This window comes from Ostrea edulis, chromosome 2, assembly GCF_947568905.1.
Source record: "Ostrea edulis chromosome 2, xbOstEdul1.1, whole genome shotgun sequence".
In the NCBI taxonomy this organism is placed as follows: Eukaryota; Metazoa; Mollusca; class Bivalvia; order Ostreida; family Ostreidae; genus Ostrea; species Ostrea edulis.
In genome coordinates this window covers 78,352,231-78,372,098 of record NC_079165.1, presented here as the reverse complement: position 1 = coordinate 78,372,098, position 19,868 = coordinate 78,352,231, and the positions used below count along the sequence as shown (strand labels likewise).

The 19,868-nt window shown below is 32.1% G+C and overlaps 2 protein-coding genes across 2 annotated transcripts; both read right to left on the bottom strand.

The window, feature by feature from the left end:
* Nucleotides 1-6,479: 6,479 nt before the first annotated feature.
* On the bottom strand, nucleotides 6,480-16,825 carry LOC130051854 (mucin-21-like). Its single transcript, XM_056154815.1, has 5 exons — nucleotides 16,619-16,825; nucleotides 11,034-11,211; nucleotides 9,955-10,055; nucleotides 8,940-9,065; nucleotides 6,480-8,488 (listed from the first exon to the last, which is right to left on the bottom strand). The coding sequence occupies exons 1-5, from the start codon at nucleotides 16,686-16,688 to the stop codon at nucleotides 6,633-6,635; spliced, it is 2,331 nt and encodes a 776-aa protein (XP_056010790.1). The 5' UTR covers nucleotides 16,689-16,825; the 3' UTR covers nucleotides 6,480-6,632.
* Nucleotides 16,826-18,305: 1,480 nt separating this feature from the next.
* LOC130051508 (prostatic spermine-binding protein-like) lies at nucleotides 18,306-18,662 on the bottom strand. Its single transcript, XM_056153476.1, has one exon. It carries the CDS (start codon nucleotides 18,660-18,662, stop codon nucleotides 18,306-18,308), a length of 357 nt encoding a protein of 118 aa, XP_056009451.1.
* Between the last annotated feature and the right edge of the window lie 1,206 nt (nucleotides 18,663-19,868).

Here is a 19,868-nt window from a genome sequence, read left to right as displayed (position 1 = left end):
AAATTATGATATCAGTTTTTGAGTTACAAGTGAGATACAGCACTCTCAATTCTTTGTTATATAAACAAGGCTTGTGTCATATTTTGTTTACATATAGATTGCTTAATCAAAAATAACATGTTTAAAACAAAATGAGATGTGCTAAAACACTAGAAACTATTTGATAATGTCCAGAATTAACTTATATAGTGAAAAATCTGCTTTAAACGAACTTTTACTAACATATTTAACTCATGTAAACAAAAACATGTCACAAGCCTTGTTTATATAACAAAGAATCCCCCATGTACCTCGACAACTGACATTCAAATTTTGACTAACCATTAGAAATACCTTATTATATGGAGCGCCAAATTAACATAAAATTAAATAATTGAAGATATTTTCAATTATTTTGAAGATATCATCAATTCATTTGATGTGCGCAACAATTTAATTCAAGATCTCTTCAAATAATTAATGATATCTTCAATTCTGAATTATTGAGCGCATTGATTGAATTGATGATGGCATTAATTCTTCAGCTAAATTAGTGTGCGCTTTAATTGAATTAATGCTCTCTTCAAATGAATTAATGATATCAACAATTGATGAGCGTTACAATTCAATTGAAGAAAGCAATAATTGATATCATGCGCGCATTAATTCAATTATTGCTCTCTTCAATTGAATTAATGATATCTTTAATTCATTTGAATTAAATAATTCTTTTTAGAGAGAGCAACTATATGATTAAAGATATCTTCAATTCAACATATCCACAGTTGAATTAATGATCTCTTTAATTGAATTGTTGCTCTCTTTCAAAGAATTGATGTGCGTATTAATTCCTTATACAAAAGCATTGTAAATAATTAAATATAAATTGAATTGAAGAGATTATCAAATTATTTATACTGGGCTTTAAATTAATTATTGCGAGCAATATTTCTACGAAATTGATGCTCTCATCAATTGAATTGAAGAAAGCAATACTTGAATTAATGCGCGCATTAAATCTATCATTGCATTCATTAATTCAATTGATGTGCACATTAATTCAATTGATGAGAGAAATAATTTAATTGTTCAAAGCGCACATTAATTCATTTGATGAGAGCAAAAATTGATTTAATGTGCGCATTAATTCAATTAAAGAGAACAATAATTGAATTGATGATATCTTCAAAGATATCTATTTGAGTTTATGTTCATTTGGCGCCCCATATAGTTAAGCATTACAAATGAAAAAATAGATTTGAAAATTTTCTGCTCAAATCGTGTCCATGTCCCTGTAAAACAAACAAGGTGATAATTATCCGGCCACAATATGTATTTGTACCCTCTTTTTTGAAAGGTAACACAGTAATGTATTGGGAATAAGCGATTTATAATGAGCAATGGTATTTCCGGTGTGTCCATTAACGTGCGTGTAATGTCACCATGAGATGCGATAAACAGAATACAACTGTACTTTTACTGAACCATTTTCTCCATGTGTGGCATTCTAACAATGTACTGTGTCTTGTAATTTCAGACAAGACTTCAAAATATCATTTGACAAAGCTTTAGGGAAATGATAAATGTGCGTTCATTAGTTCACTCAAAAATTTAAACAGCGTTTTTTTTAAATTGTTCGCCCTGATCATATTGCACAGCATACTTAACATTGAATTATTTTAATTTGCCTCCGTTGATATTGTATTCTACATTGCTTTGGTGTAAGTGATAAGATACTCTCTTTTGTTGATATTTTTCCCGTTGAAAATTCTCATGCTGCGTTTTAAAAATTCTTTATATTTATATTGCACGTGGGTGTTTCCCTTCTCAGGAGTTGAATGAGCTGTTTTGATCCATAGCATCATCAGAGAACTTAAACATACATTGATCCACATTATACCAGAGAACTTAAACACGGAATTAAATAGACTCAGGAGACTTAAACACAGAGTTAAATAGACTCAGGAGACTTAAACACAGAGTTAAATAGACTCAGGAGACTTAAACACAGAGTTGAACGGACTCAGGAGACTTAAACACGAAGTTGAACGGACTCAGAAGACTTCGTCACGAAGTTGAATAGATTCAAGAGACTTAAACATGGAGTTAGATAGACTTAGGAGATTTAAACACGGAGTTGAATAGACTCAGGAGACTTAAACACGAAGTTGAATAGACTCGGGGGACTTAAACACGGAGTTAGATAGACTTAGGAGACTTAAACACGGAGTTGAATATACTCAGGAGACTTAAACACGAAGTTGAATAGACTCAAGAGACTTAAACACGGAGTTAAATGAAACAAGAGACTTAAACACGGAGTTGAATAGACTCAGGAGATTTAAACACGGAGTAGAACAGACTCAGGAGACTTAAACACAGAGTTGAACGGACTCGGAAGACTTCATCACGAAGTTGAATAGACTCAAGAGACTTAAACACGGAGTTAGATAGACTTAGGGGACTTAAACACGGAGTTGAATTGACTCAGGGGACTTAAACACAGAGTTGAATAGACTCAGGAGACTTAAACACGGAATTGAACAGACTCATAAGACTTCAATACAAAGTTGAATAAAACCAGAGGACTTAAACACCGAGTTGAATAAGCTCAAACATACTCATGTACGATATCACCAGATGTCTTATACACGGAGTTGAAGAAAAAAATATGTAGTGATCTTTGATATTTACCTAATTATTTCTGTCAGTGTAGTCGTTAATTCTTATAATGACTAGATGAAATCCCGTGCAAGCGCGGGAATTCACAAATAATATTACATAGATGAAGAGCTTTTTTAATGCGTGTTTGAATTGTTGTGCCTAGGAATTAAATGAACAATATTTTTTATTTAAATGAATTGAAGAACATTTTTTTAATAATTGTGTGCATTAGTTGTGTTATATTTATTGATATCATATACAGTAAATAAAACTTAATTATTAGGAAGTCACTTGGAGCTCCAAATTAAATGTTCCTTATGTAGTATAAATGATCTCTCTCCGTATTGAAAATTAGATATAGGATTTTACAAATGCAATTGTAATCCGTCATGCCGAATAGTTGACAAAATGAACGGTCGCTCATAATTTCAGAATTTGCAACTCAGTATTGCGAATGTGTTTATAATGGTAGATTAATTTTAGGGCAAAATTATGAATACACGTCGTTTCTTCTCGTCAAACACAATAATCGAATGCACTATATGAATGACAAACAGAAAAAACCTGCTATATTGTAAACAGTGGCTTGATTTCTTGGACATTGTCAGGTAGTGTACAACCTAATTTTGGTAAAATGTTTTTAATTTTAAAGTTATAAGGCGCAAACTTCTCACAGCAGTCCCGGACCATTCGATATCTGACATATAGGACAGTTTTGACACATTACATGTACTTACTTTCAAGATCTGTGTCATCACAAAACACGTTCAAACAAAATAAAAAAAATTGCGTGTTTATCGATGTGTTTGTACATATCGGTAACTGTTAATAAATTATTACAAAAAGTTGTAACAAAACTTCTATAATCACACAACAAATTAAGAACATCGGAAATATCAGATGAATATCGTTTTTAAAAATTTATCTATGTGTCTGATCATTGGTATTGGGTGCGGGGGGAGGGGGGAGGGGGGGGGGTCCTTCGATGAAGTAATTTAATTACGTCTTCATCAAATGATAAATATGGGTCTAGTCAAAATTATGAAAAGGATAACTAATACTGAATACCTACACAATTTTATGCTGATCATGTTGTACACCAATCGCAACTTCTCAGCTTGTCGGAAAGGCCCGAGAATGTGCGATTGGTTGTAGACCTAAGCGTCTATAGTGATGTATAATGCATCGTTCTTGGCGCTTCACTCTTGACATTTCCATAAGGCTGTTGAAACGAACAGGCATATTTCATTTATTCAAAAATTATCAAAACTTATTTCTTCTGCAAGATCAAAATCAAACATTGATAAACATCGGCTTTACTTCATATCATATTTTTGTAAGTTGTCATTACAAAGAAAAAAATATAACTGCCTTAGATCTATGGAACGCAAAATTAAAATAAGCTCAAATAATTGAAGATATCTTCAATTTCATTTGATGCGCACAACAATTTAAAGATCTCTTCAAATAATTAATGATATCTTCAATTCTGAATTATTGTGTGCATTAATTGAATTGATGATAGCATTAATTCTTCAGCTAAATTGATGCCCGCTTTAACTGAATTAATGATCTCTTCAAATGAATTAATGATATCAACGATGCGCGCTACAATTCAATTGAAGAGAGCATAATTGATATAATGCGCGCATTAATTCAGTTATTGCTCTCTTCAATTGAATTAATGATATCTTTAATTCATTTGAAGAGAGTAATAATTCTATTAGAGAGAAAGCAACTATATAATTAAAGATATCTTCAATCAACATATCCACAATTGAATTAATGATCTCTTTTTGAAATTGAATTGTTGCTCTCTTTTTTGCGCGTATTAATTCCTTATTCAAAATCATTGTAAATAATTAATGATATCTTCAATTGAATTAAAGAAATCATCAAATTATTTATACCGAGCTCTTAATCAATGAAATGTATGCTCTCATCAATTGAATTGAAGAAAACAATAAATGAATTAATGCGTGCATCAAATCTATTATAGCTCTCATTAATTCTATTGATGCGAGCATAAATTGATTTGAAGAGAGCAATGATTGAATTCATGCGCGCATTAATTCAATTAAAGACAGCAATAATTGTATTGATGATATCTTCAAATAAAAAATTGAAGATATCTTCAATTGTTTGAGTTTATGTTAATTTGGCGCTCCATATAGATCCGCCAAAGCATGTCCGCCAGTGTACTTTCATTTTTGCTATTTCAGTGTAGGTTGTCAAATTTTTTAAAATTTTATGATACTTACCAATCTACGATACTTACTAATCAAATAAGATTTTTATTATATATTATAGGTATAGCTTACGGACTTCACCTTACAGATGGAACAATATTAAAGGTGCAAGCAGTAACTCTGGAGAATGCGTTTCGGAGTTTATTGGCAAAATTTGTTATTTTATAAATATCATGGTTTTTTTTCATACATTGAAATAGAAGGCGTCCTATCGATTGGACACCAGTGGACGTAGAATTTTTTTTATTTTTTTTAATTTTTTTTTTTTACTTTTAAGAGGTTGTAGATGAGTCCGTGTCACATCGCTGGAAGACGGCACTTAAGATTGAAAATACACGAGCACTTTACTCCTACTAACGCGCTCCAGTAAAGTATACCGACGCAAGGGTTGCTATTTATTTTCTCATGTAATTTAAAAATGAAATTTTATTTCTTTTAGGCTCTATTTTTATATTTCTGTCGGGAAAACCCTGCCGTTAAAGGAGTCGTACTACATTTATTAAGATCCATACGCACATCTTTGAAAACGTATCTTCGAATATACGCGTGATTATGTTGGTAAGGGGAGGGACGGGCAGTGCAAAAGGGAAGGGTTAGAGAGGGTCTGGGGAGAGAGAGAGAGAGAGCCAAAGTGAGGACAAATTTCAACCAATGGACAGACGTTGTGAGGACAAGAATTGCACTATGAGGACAAAAAAAAAAAAAAATGCCTTCACATTTACGTCCTCATAAATGTGATCTACAGCATGTGAAAGATGTAGCTACAAAACATTAGCTTAGTGAGGACAAGTGGTGTGAGGACATGTCATTACTAATATTCTTTCTCAAAAACCTTTTTTTTTATATAATTCAAAAGAGAGTATTAGATAAACTTTATAGGTATCCCTTTAGCTAAACCTACATGTAACATGGTACTTCTTTGCCTTTAGAATAACATAGGTGTGTATTCTCTTCTACACATTGTGAGGACGTCCCCCACTTAGTAGGTTTGGTCGGCTAGAGAGAGAGAGAGAGAGAGAGAGAGAGAGAACGGGATACATTCTCCATATTGTGTACTTGTCGAAATTCTGCATTTTTTAAAATTCACAGAAAAGGAATGTTAAAGCTTATGTTTGAGGACATCACGATAATTCATAAAAGTGCAAAGGAAACAAGACGCTTTTCATACAGCGCTGGTGTTATGACAGGTAGTCCCCTTTATGTTTACCAGAAAGGTGTTTTGTCATATTAGGGGATAATTAACGAGATATAAAACACTGACCTACACCCCAATCGTGTGTGGCTTTCTGTGTCCATGCACTGTGCCTTTTAATTTTGACAGACTTCATAATATAATCTTATGAGGCTCTTGTAACATGATTAATGTTCGCCTCTAAGTTCACTGAAATATTTTGAAAAGCATTTTCGGATATTTTGCACTCCTTGAATTACAGAACACACGCTACGTCGGTTGATTTTCATCTAGTTTGCAGGCTTATTATATAATTTTGCACTATTTGTTAATACCTCATCATATTCTCTCTTAATTGAATTTTTGAATCTCTGTTATAAGGCTTACTATATCAGTATTTAAACAGATGTCAAAACATACTTACATACGTTTACTAAAGCATCAAATTAAAACATAGAAAACAATCATCTGTAGAAATCATTACGGATAAGTTTGTGAACACTTCATCATATTTCATTCAGTTTGTAAATCCATTAGGAACAATTAAAATTACTATACGTAATTTCTTTTTAGAAATAATTACGTACATCCGAATACTTAGAATACAGTTGTGAATGATAAAAAATTCCATGTCGCTCGTGAGACAATGAAGGGCGGTAACTCGATTGTTTCTTTGCAGAATTTTTTTCTTTAATTGTTGCCACACCCAGTACTACGGCAATCAGTACAAGAAAAGTCAGTATCACTAGACTGGACAGAATTCCAGTAACTACTGCCTCGTGAGTAAGTAAAGGTAAGACGTCTTCCTTGGCTGGCGACTTGGTGGAAGCACCGGAAGCGGGGTCCGTCCTTTTGGAATCCGAAGTCTGTGATCTTCCTGAGCTCAGTGAGATAGGAGGGGCCGTGGGGGACACCGATGTCGGTCCGTCATTAGTAACTGTCGATAAAATAGCCTTCAGTGTTGTATGTGTGTTCGATGCAGTGGGTTGTTTTCTTGTTGGATTTGTTGTTGATAAGGGCAAGGTAGATGTCTCTGAAATATCAATGGTAGAGGACGACGATGATGTTATAGATGTTCCTGTGATATCTACAGTAGATGACAAGGATATTGTAGATGCCCCTGTGATATCAACAGTAGATGGTGACGATGATGTTGTAGATGTTTCTGTGATATCTACAGTAGAGGACGACGAGGATATTGTAAATGTTCCTGTGATATCTACAGTAGATGGTGATGATGATGTTGTAGATGTTTCTGTGATATCTACAGTAGATGGTGACGATGACGTTGTAGATGTTTCTGTGATATCTACAGTAGATGGTGATGATGATGTTGTAGATGTTCCTGTGATATCTACAGTAGATGGTGACGATGATGTTGTAGATGTTTCTGTGATATCTACAGTAGAGGATGACGAGGATATTGTAGATGTTTCTGTGATATCTACAGTAGAGGACGACGATGATGTTGTAAATGTTCCTGTGATATCTACAGTAGATGGTGATGATGATGTTGTAGATGTTTCTGTGATATCTACAGTAGATGGTGACGATGATGTTGTAGATGTTTCTGTGATATCTACAGTAGATGGTGATGATGATGTTGTAGATGTTTCTGTGATATCTACAGTAGATGGTGACGATGATGTTATAGATGTTTCTGTGATATCTACAGTAGATGGTGATGATGATGTTGTAGATGTTTCTGTGATATCTACAGTAGATGGTGACGAGGATATTGAAGATGTTTCTGTGATATCTACAGTAGATGGTGACGAGGATATTGTAGATGTTTCTGTGATACCTGCGGTAGATTGTGACGAGGATGTTGTAGATGTTTCTGTGATATCTACAGTAGATGGTGACGATGATGTTGTAGATGTTTCTGTGATATCTACAGTAGATGGTGACGATGATATTGTAGATGCCCCTGTGATATCTACAGTAGAGGACGACGATGATGTTGTAAATGTTCCTGTGATATCTACAGTAGATGGTGACGATGATGTTGTAGATGTTTCTGTGATATCCACAGTAGATGGTGACGAGGATATTGTAGATGTTTCTGTGATACCTGCGGTAGATGATGACGAGGATATTGTAGATGTTCCTGTGATATCTACGGAAGATGATGACAAGGATGTTGTAGATGCCCCTTTGATATCTACGGTGGATGAGATTGATGGTGTCTCTGTGATGTCCTCGTTAGATGACATTGATGGTGTTACAGATGGTTTTGTGATGTCTATTGTAGACGAAATCGTTGTATGTGAGTACAGCGTCGTAGATGAGATTTCTAGACTCTCAGACAATGTATTGTCCTTCGTCGTCTGTTCTGATGTGGTCATCGCTGAACTTGTCTCCTGGTCAGAACAAACAGTGACTGGGTCAGAATATCGTGCGACGTCTATCTGCCCACACGTGTCTATAACAACGTATAATAGAACAATTAATGTAAAACAAATCATGAGTAAATTACAAACCTCTGAAATACATTGTTTACCTGTAAAGATTTCACACAAAGAGAAAAAAATATTGTTATTTTTCATATACTAGTACATGTATTATATTTTTTTTTAATTTCGTATATACATTTCCGCTAAATAGAAATGATCTTGCAAATGCTTATAGACAGACTTGAGAACCAATAGAGCTTGACAAAATGTATCTCTCTGTGACCGACACATAATTAAAATCCATTTGTTCAATAATGCGTGTCTGTATATTTTGCATAATATACTACATAATTCACTTTCTGGTTAAAGTCGTTTAAGAATTCTGACATGGATATTTTTAAAATTTATGGCAATAATATCAGTTCTACTTAGTCAACCATGAAATAATCGCAACATAAAAATATGCAATTATCGTCTGACCTTTTGCACACATGTGTTTGATCTGTGAATCGTTTGGGATGTGTTCCTTGTCGCAGACTTCACATAGTGTCGCCTGGGAGTCGGTTTTTATGTAGATTCGTTCTCCTTCAGCATTAGATTCTGTTGCTATATAATTGAAACAATTTCATGCTTGCTGCAGTCTTTTCAACAGCAGCAAAAATGTTGATTATCACAAAAATTGAAAACGTCGAAAATAACACTATATTTATGTACATTGTCTCTTGTATTAAATACATGTCTATATTGAAATACATGTCTATATTGATTACATGCCTATATAGATTAAATACATGTCTATATAGATTGAATACATGTCTGTATTGAAATACATGTCTATATAGATTGAATATATGTCTGTATTGAAATACATGTCTATATTGAAATACATGTCTGTATTGAAATACATGTCTATATTGAAATACATGTCTGTATTGAAATACATGTCTATATTGAAATGCATGTCTGTATTGAAATACATGTCTATATTGAAATACATGTCTGTATTGAAATACATGTCTATATTGAAATACATGTCTGTATTGAAATACATGTCTATATTGAAATATATGTCTGTATTGAAATACATGTCTATATTGAAATGCATGTCTGTATTGAAATACATGTCTATATTGAAATACATGTCTATATAGATTAAATACATGTCTATATTGAAATACATGTCTATTTTGAAATACATGTCTATATAGATTAAATACATGTCTATATTGAAATACATGTCTATATTGATTGAATACATGTCTATATTGATTGAATACATGTCTATATTGATTAAATACATGTCTATATTGAAATACATGTCTATATTGATTAAATACATGTCTATATAGATTGAATACATGTCTATATTGATTGAATACATGCCTATATTGATTGAATGCATGTCTATATTGATTGAATACATGTCTATATTGATTAAATATATGTCTATATTGATTGAATGCACAATGTAGATAAAAACCATGACAAACCTGACCTGACCATAATTTATACAGGAAGAAGGACTCTCCGAAATCCACCACCATGCAGATGAATGCATAGAAAGTAAACCCATGCAGTGTCAGTGCATTTTTGTTTCTGAAATAGAAAATTCATAATAATAATAATTATTATTATTATCATTTACAGTATTTATATAGCGCATTATATAATAAAAAAAATACCCTAAGCGCTTTACATTAAAACAACAATAAACTACAATTAAAAATTGAACATATCTAAAACAGTGTAAAAGATATATTCGTTTCATTAAAAGAATATGAATTCTAGCACTGGCTTACACAAAATCGTGATTAAACTACAGAAAATACATACAAAAAGGTTTCATAAAAAAGAATATTAATACTGTCACTGGAAATGGCTTACATAAAATCGTGATAAGCTTTTCTTGAAAAGTTCGAAAGAATTTTCGTTGCGGATGTAACTTGGAAGGTTATTCCAGAGTGTTGCGGTTGCTTTGTCAAACCTTCTGTCGCCATAATACAAAGAAATTGACGATACAGAATCAATGTTAAATGTGACGTAGATGTTATATTATCAATGTTATTTATCACTGGCTAGCCCTACATTCATTTTGTAAGACGTCGGAGAAATTATCTTCTTCATTTTTAAATCTTAAGCTGGTTGATTGAATATTGTATAACGCCCCTCTCGAGAATATTTCACTCATATGGAGACCTCAACAGTGCCGGTGAAGGGGGGTCTCGGTTTTTGCGGTCTCATCCGAAAGCTGAAGAAAATTTCAGCTCAATAGTGTTACTTTTTTAAGAGGTAAGAATCGATGGATGTGTTTATTAAATCTGCAGTTTAAAGCTCTATATTTTATGGTCAAAGATTCATTTATCTATTTCAAAATAAAAAAAAATAACACATTTATTTCAATATAAAAAATAGTATTTTTATTTGATATCAAAGATTCGTATGTTTATTTTAATGTCAAAGACTCGTGTGCATATTAAACCTACATTTTACAGCTAAAGACTGGTATGCTTATTTTCAAATAAAAGACTAATGTGTTTATTTCATAAATTACATTAAAATATATGACGTATTTACTTTGATATGATGATAGATCCGTTTTTCAGGTAACATTCCCAAGTAGAGATTGTCGCCTGAATGGACGTCAAGGTCACAGGCCATCCATCCATGGTGGTATCTGTGAAGGTCACTGGGCCCTTATCGCTGTCGGTGTACGGATTAACGGTCCAATGTACAGGATAGGTACAGGCAGCATCTTGAATTCAATTAAATTTTTTATTGACATACCAACATAATTTATTCCATACCGACATAATTTATTCCATACCGACATAATTCATTCCATACAGACATAGTGTATTACATACAGACATAGTATATTACATACAGACATAGTGTATTACATACAGACATAGTGTATTACATACAGACATAGTGTATTACATACAGACATAGTTTATTACATACAGACATAGTGTATTACATACAGACATAGTGTATTACATACAGACATAGTGTCTTACATACAGACATAGTATATTACATACAGACATAGTGTATTACATACATAGTATATTACATACAGACATAGTGTATTACATACAGACATAGTGCATTACATACAGACTTAGTGTATTACATACAGACATAGTGTATTACATACAGACATAGTATATTACATACAGACATAGTATATTACATACAGACATAGTGTATTACATACATAGTATATTACATACAGACATAGTGTATTACATACAGACATAGTGCATTACATACAGACATAGTATATTACATACAGACATAGTATATTACATACAGACATAGTGTATTACATACAGACAAAGTGTATTACACACAGAAATAGTGTATTACATACAGACATAGTGCATTACATACAGACATAGTATATTACATACAGACATAGTGTATTACACACAGACATAGTGTATTACATACAGATATAGTATATTACATACAGACATAGTATATTACATACAGACATAGTATATTACATACCGACATAGTATATTACATACATAGTATATTACATACAGACATAGTGTATTACATACAGACATAGTGCATTACATACAGACATAGTATATTACATACAGACATAGTATATTACATACAGACATAGTGTATTACATACAGACAAAGTGTATTACACACAGAAATAGTGTATTACATACAGACATAGTGCATTACATACAGACATAGTATATTACATACAGACATAGTGTATTACACACAGACATAGTGTATTACATACAGATATAGTATATTACATACAGACATAGTATATTACATACAGACATAGTATATTACATACCGACATAGTATATTACATACAGACATAGTATATTACATACAGACATAGTATATTACATACAGACATAGTATATTACATACAGACATAGTGTATTACATACCGACATAGTGTATTACATACAGACATAGTATATTACATACAGACATAGTGTATTACATACAGACATAGTGTATTACATACAGACATAGTATATTACATACAGACAGAGTGTATTACATACAGACATAGTGTATTACATACAGACATAGTATATTACATACAGACATAGTGTATTACATACAGACATTGTGTATTACATACAGACATAGTATATTACATACAGACATAGTGTATTACATACAGACATTGTGTATTACATACAGACATAGTGTATTACATACAGACATAGTGTATTACATACAGACATAGTATATTACATACAGACATAGTGTATTACATACAGACATTGTGTATTACATATAGACATAGTTTATTACATACAGACATAGTGTATTACATACAGACATAGTATATTACATACAGACATAGTGTATTACATACAGACATAGTGTATTACATACAGACATAGTATATTACATACAGACATAGTTTATTACATACAGACATAGTGTATTACATACATAGTGTATTACATACAGACATAGTGCATTACATACAGACTTAGTGTATTACATACAGACATAGTGTATTACATACAGACATAGTATATTACATACAGACATAGTATATTACATACAGACATAGTGTATTACATACATAGTATATTACATACAAACATAGTGTATTACATACAGACATAGTGCATTACATACAGACATAGTATATTACATACAGACATAGTGTATTACATACAGACATAGTGTATTACATACAGACAAAGTCTATTACACACAGAAATAGTGTATTACATACAGACATAGTGCATTACATACAGACATAGTATATTACATACAGACATAGTGTATTACACACAGACATAGTGTATTACATACACACATAGTATATTACATACAGACATAGTATATTACATACAAACATAGTGTATTACATACAGACATAGTATATTACATACAGACATAGTATATTACATACAGACATAGTGTATTACATACATAGTATATTACATACAGACATAGTATATTACATACAGACATAGTATATTACATACAGACATAGTTTATTATATACAGACATAGTGTATTACATACATAGTATATTACATACAGACATAGTGTATTACATACAGACATAGTGTATTACATACAGACATAGTATATTACATACATAGTATATTACATACAGACATAGTATATTACATACAGACATAGTGTATTACATACAGACATAGTGTATTACATACAGACATAGTGTATTACATACAGACATAGTGTATTACATACAGACATAGTATATTACATACAGACATAGTGTATTACATACAGACATAGTTTATTACATACAGACATAGTATATTACATACATAGTATATTACATACAGACATAGTATATTACATACAGACATAGTATATTACATACAGACATAGTATATTACATACAGACATAGTATATTACATACAGACATAGTATATTACATACAGACATAGTGTATTACATACATAGTGTATTACATACAGACATAGTGTATTACATACAGACATAGTGTATTACATACAGACATAGTGTATTACATACAGACATAGTGTATTACATACAGACATAATGTATTACATAAGACATAGTTTATTACATACAGACATAGTATATTACATACAGACATAGTATATTACATACAGACATAGTGTATTACATACAGACATAGTATATTACATACAGACATAGTGTATTACATACAGACATAGTGTATTACATACAGACATAGTGTATTACATACAGACATAGTGTATCACATACAGACATAGTGTATTACATACAGACATAGTATATTACATACAGACATAGTATATTACATACAAACATAGTGTATTACATACAGACATAGTATATTACATACAGACATAGTGTATCAAATACAGACATAGTGTATTACATACAGACATAGTGTATTACATACAGACATAGTGTATTACATACATAGTATATTACATACAGACATAGTATATTACATACAAACATAGTGTATTACATACAGACATAGTATATTACATACAGACATAGTATATTACATACAGACATAGTGTATTACATACATAGTATATTACATACAAACATAGTGTATTACATACAGACATAGTGTATTACATACATACATAGTATATTACATACAGACATAGTGTATTACATACAGACATAGTGTATTACATACATAGTATATTACATACAGACATAGTGTATTACATACAGACATAGTGTATTACATACAGACATAGTGTATTACATACAGACATAGTGTATTACATACAAACATAGTGTATTACATACAAACATAGTGTATCACATACAGACATAGTGTATTACATACAGACATAGTGTATTACATACATAGTATATTACATACAGACATAGTGTATTACATACAGACATAGTGTATTACATACAGACATAGTGTATTACATACAGACATAGTGTATTACATACATAGTATATTACATACATAGTATATTACATACAAACATAGTGTATTACATACAGACATAGTATATTACATACAGACATAGTGTATTACATACAGACATAGTGTATTACATACATAGTATATTACATACAAACATAGTGTATTACATACAGACATAGTGTATTACATACATACATAGTATATTACATACAGACATAGTGTATTACATACAGACATAGTGTATTACATACAAACATAGTGTATTACATACGGACATAGTATATTACATACAGACATAGTGTATTACATACAGACATAGTGTATTACATACAGACATAGTATATTACATACAGACATAGTGTATTACATACAGACATAGTGTATTACATACAGACATAGTTTATTACATACAGACATAGTGTATTACATACATACTTAGTGTATTACATACAGACATAGTATATTACATACAGACATAGTATATTACATACAGACATAGTGTATTACATACAGACATAGTATATTACATACAGACATAGTGTATTACATACAGACATAGTGTATTACATACAGACTTAGTGTATTACATACAGACATAGTGTATTACATACATAGTATATTACATACAGACATAGTATATTACATACAAACATAGTGTATTACATACAGACATAGTATATTACATACAGACATAGTATATTACATACAAACATAGTGTATTACATACATACATAGTGTATTACATACAGACATAGTGTATTCCATACAGACATAGTGTATTACATACAGACATAGTATATTACATACAGACATAGTGTATTACATACAGACATAGTGTATTACATACAGACATAGTTTATTACATACAGACTTAGTGTATTACATACAGACATAGTGTATTACATACAGACATAGTGTATTACATACAGACATAGTATATTACATACAGACAAAGTGTATTACATACAGACATAGTGTATTATATTCAATAGTGTAAAATACACAGACCTTATACTATAACATGCTGATATTGGGCTTACCATCGCATGCTTTAACAATCACAGGCATGAAATAATGAGAATTCAAATGCACAAAAAACTGCATGTATGCCAGTCACTTTCAACACACTAAGCGAATAATTCTGTGGTGCATACACAAAACGTTTACTATTTTACAACATACGGACTTCCAGAAAGTTAAAACTAGATTTCGCTAATCTCACAGTAAACCAAGCACTGCGTGGAATGCAGTTCGTGGCATTTATATAGAATGGACATAAAATCCGTGAATTTAAAACTGCCTGAAAATATATTAGAACAAGAAACCGGGAAAGTGCACTATTCATAAATAATTATATTCATAACCAGTATAATTAATATCGTACTATATTCATAGCTGTACACTGGATATACAACCACATACATGCTCTGTCTCAAGTTTTTTCGCGATGTTTTTACTTTCACAAAATTTCATGAAAATCAAGTTTTTACGATAGTTTCTATTGCTTATGTACACTTGTACAATAGCAGTCGATTGTGGAACTTTTTGACTAAAATTCCCAAATGTACTTCAATTGTGAAATATTAGAGCAGATCGGATTCAAATGAACAAGAAGAAATATTAAACATAATTTTTTTGGATTATTTCTTGTAAGTGAAAAATTAATGATTTTCCGAATTTTACACACGTTAGAGCGGAAAAATTCAATTCAAAGATTTCTTGTGCGGCTTTTATAAGTATTTCCCCGTTACTTACCAATATGTACAAGTTGACATAAAACCAACAGCGATAGAGGAACACAAAAAATCATATCGTCATCAAACATTGGATAGAAAGTACAGAAAAGCGGGAGACATGGTGTGCAGTGTCGATTCTATGTCCAGAAGTACACTTGTGTACAAAAATGATAAATAAAAGGGGTAACGAGGTGGCTGAGGACAAATAGCGAGGGTGAAAATTGAAGAATCGTACCATCCCCATAGACACAGCGGTCAGTGTCCCCAAACCGCTCTCAGTGTTTGTGTAATAACTTAAAGAAATAGCTGCTTCTTGTAAAGAAAAGGTTCAAATATCAAACCTATTTAAAATTATAATTAAGGCGGTCTTGTGAAAACAAAATGCTTTATGGGATTTTATCTGATGGGAAGATTTTGAGTAAACACCAGACAAATTTCCCTGTATCACGACATGAAATGGGGCCGTACCTGTGCTGTGTAAAAACATGAACCATTGCAATGATTATACAGAAAATTGTAAATGATTCATTCCTATCGCGCCCTTCTTGCAGGTTCGTCCGGATAACGGAACATTACGGGGTTAAGCACATATTGCAGTTATGATTAAACTCGGAGGTGAATCTCCATTATATTCTACAATTCAACGCCTTTGTAATTTGTACAAAGACTATTTGAATAAGAAATATTGTTCAAAACCGAATAGCGTGCTATCAGTGGGTTAACAAAAATAGTGCAAGTTTATGATAAGAATCAATGTCCTCGTCTGTTCAGTGCCCTTGTCTGTTTAATTGATTCATTTCTAAGGTGTTTGTACACCTTTTGCTATCATCTTGTCCTTTGAAATATGATAATAGATATGTAAACATGATCTTGTATACACCGTGTTCCATTATATGGTTTTAAGTGAGTGAATCAAAACTGAAAATTCTCATCCGTTGTCTTGTTTCAGGTGTCATTTGTTTATGTTGGCAACATGTACATGTATGCGATGTTTATAAAACGAAGGATAGTTAAGGTGAATATATTCTCATAAATAAAAACCTTAGCGTAATGTTTACAAGGCTAAATACATTTTGCATGTTTGCTGGGAAGTCCGCGAGCTATTGCCTCCTTGAAAAAAAAAAGATTTCCATTATCTTAAAAGCCCCATCTCTGTTAAATCTTATTACTGAGAATATTTTTGCTGTTTAAATATGACCATCTCCACTGCTAACTGAAGAGGTGTTAAACCCATGCTAAGTTTTGGGACGAAGCTTCCCTGAGCGGGGGGAGGTGTAGCGAACAATGCATATAGGGAAGTTGGTTATACTGATTTGTTAGTAAGCTAGCTTTTATAGTGATGTGGTAGACTCTCTCTTGATAACACAAGTTCAACATCGGCGAACGTGTTCATTACTTGGATGGGAAGCGCTACACGTTAACATCGGCGAGCGTGTTCATTACTCGGATGGGGAGCGCTACACGTTAACTTGTTCATTACTCGGATGGGGAGCGCTACACGTTAACTTGTTCATTACTCGGATGGGGAGCGCTACACGTTAACTTGTTCATTACTCGGATGAGGAGCGCTACACGTTAACTTGTTCATTACTCGGATGGGGAGCGCTACACGTTAACGTGTTCATTACCTGAATGGGGAGCGCTACACGTTAAAAACGTTGCGATAACCAACATAAGGATAACGAGGTGTATATCTTACGTGTCATCTATATCATCATCCATTTCATTATATAATCATCACCCATGTCATCTATATCACGATCATCATCCATGTCATCTATATCATTATCATCATCCATGTCATCTATATCATTATCATCCATGTCATCTATATCAATATCATCCATGTCGTCTATATCATTATCATCCATGTCGTCTATATCATTATCATCCATGTCGTCTATATCATTATCATCCATGTCATCTATATCAATATCATCCATGTCATCTATATCAATATCATCCATGTCGTCTATATCATTATCATCCATGTCATCTATATCATTATCATCCATGTCATCTATAACATTATTATCCATGTCGTCTTTATCATTATCATCCATGTCATCTATATCATTATCACCTATAGTATCATCAGATAAAGAGAGGTCATGTCAGTTCATTCGGTTTACTTTTTGGTCGCAGATTCTCTCTCCTCTTTTTTTCTCATTCTCTCCTCTCCCCTCTTTATCCTTTTCTCCATCCATCTCCTTCTCTCTCTCTCTCCTGATAGAAGTCGTGACATCACCCACTCACTCTCGACATACACACTTTCTCAGCTATGTAGAAAGTCATTGACTCGATCATAGATAGTTTTATTTTTTTCAAAATACTTTCTACTAAACCTGCATTTTTGACTAAATAATGTAAATTTGAAAGTTTTAAATTTCAAAATATTGTTGTACATATTCTCCACTAATCACCTATATCAGATGTCTCTTGTGTTGTACTCCTCTTTATGAACACGCCCGCGGTTGTGGTTGTAATTTTAATTGTGCGGGCGTTCGCTCCTACTACACATACAAATGAAATGAATTTATAAAGCAAACCAATTTCTATAGCAAGTGCATGGAATAAGCAGCATTTCGATTATTTTGGTATATTCTATCAACTGCGAGTACTTACATGTATTCCTCGGGTTTGATTCATTTTTTTTCTAAAACGCAATATTTCATTGATTTGGTAACATTTAAATACATTTTTTAAAGAACTTTGTCCAATATCTCCCCCCCCCCCCCCCCCCCCCAATTGACATGTTAGTAAAGATTTTAGCCAACGATTTAAAAGCTATCAAATAACATTTTTAATTTTCATAAAAACATATCTTTTTTTATTAAATTTTAAAATATTAGAATGTGTACACGAATCTTTTTTACGTTTTATTAGATATTTATATCATGCATCAAATGACAGCGATATTCGGATTTTAAAGCTTTCTTTGCAAACGAAACACCATTTTTATCATTCCGTAAATGATATAAAATATAATGGAGAACTTGCATCATTTTTTCGATGGTGAAATCATACTGCATGCGCTTTAACGAGACATTAAATAAAATTTTGGTGTTGCGATCCACCTTATTTGCTAAACTTGTTATCTTCAAATGAATTAAATGAATGTTGTCAACTTAATCCGACCCCCTCCCGCGGAATATACAAAAATATAATTGAATCCTTTTATATAATTAGAGTATTTTATTGGTAAAAAAATAAAAATAAAATAAGCACCATCGATCATCTGTTACAGAACATAAAACATCAAATTTCTG

Excerpts from the sequence above, each read along its gene's own strand:
- LOC130051854 (XM_056154815.1), bottom strand. The coding sequence starts at position 16,688 with ATGTTTGATGACGATATGATTTTTTGTGTTCCTCTATCGCTGTTGGTT. Across the intron at positions 10,056-11,033 it reads GGATCTATCATCATATCAAA|AAACAAAAATGCACTGACAC; the intron begins GTAAATACGTCA and ends TTTCTATTTCAG. Across the intron at positions 8,489-8,939 it reads CAAACACATGTGTGCAAAAG|ACACGTGTGGGCAGATAGAC; the intron begins GTCAGACGATAA and ends ACGTTGTTATAG.
- LOC130051508 (XM_056153476.1), bottom strand. The coding sequence starts at position 18,662 with ATGGATGATAATGATAAAGACGACATGGATAATAATGTTATAGATGAC.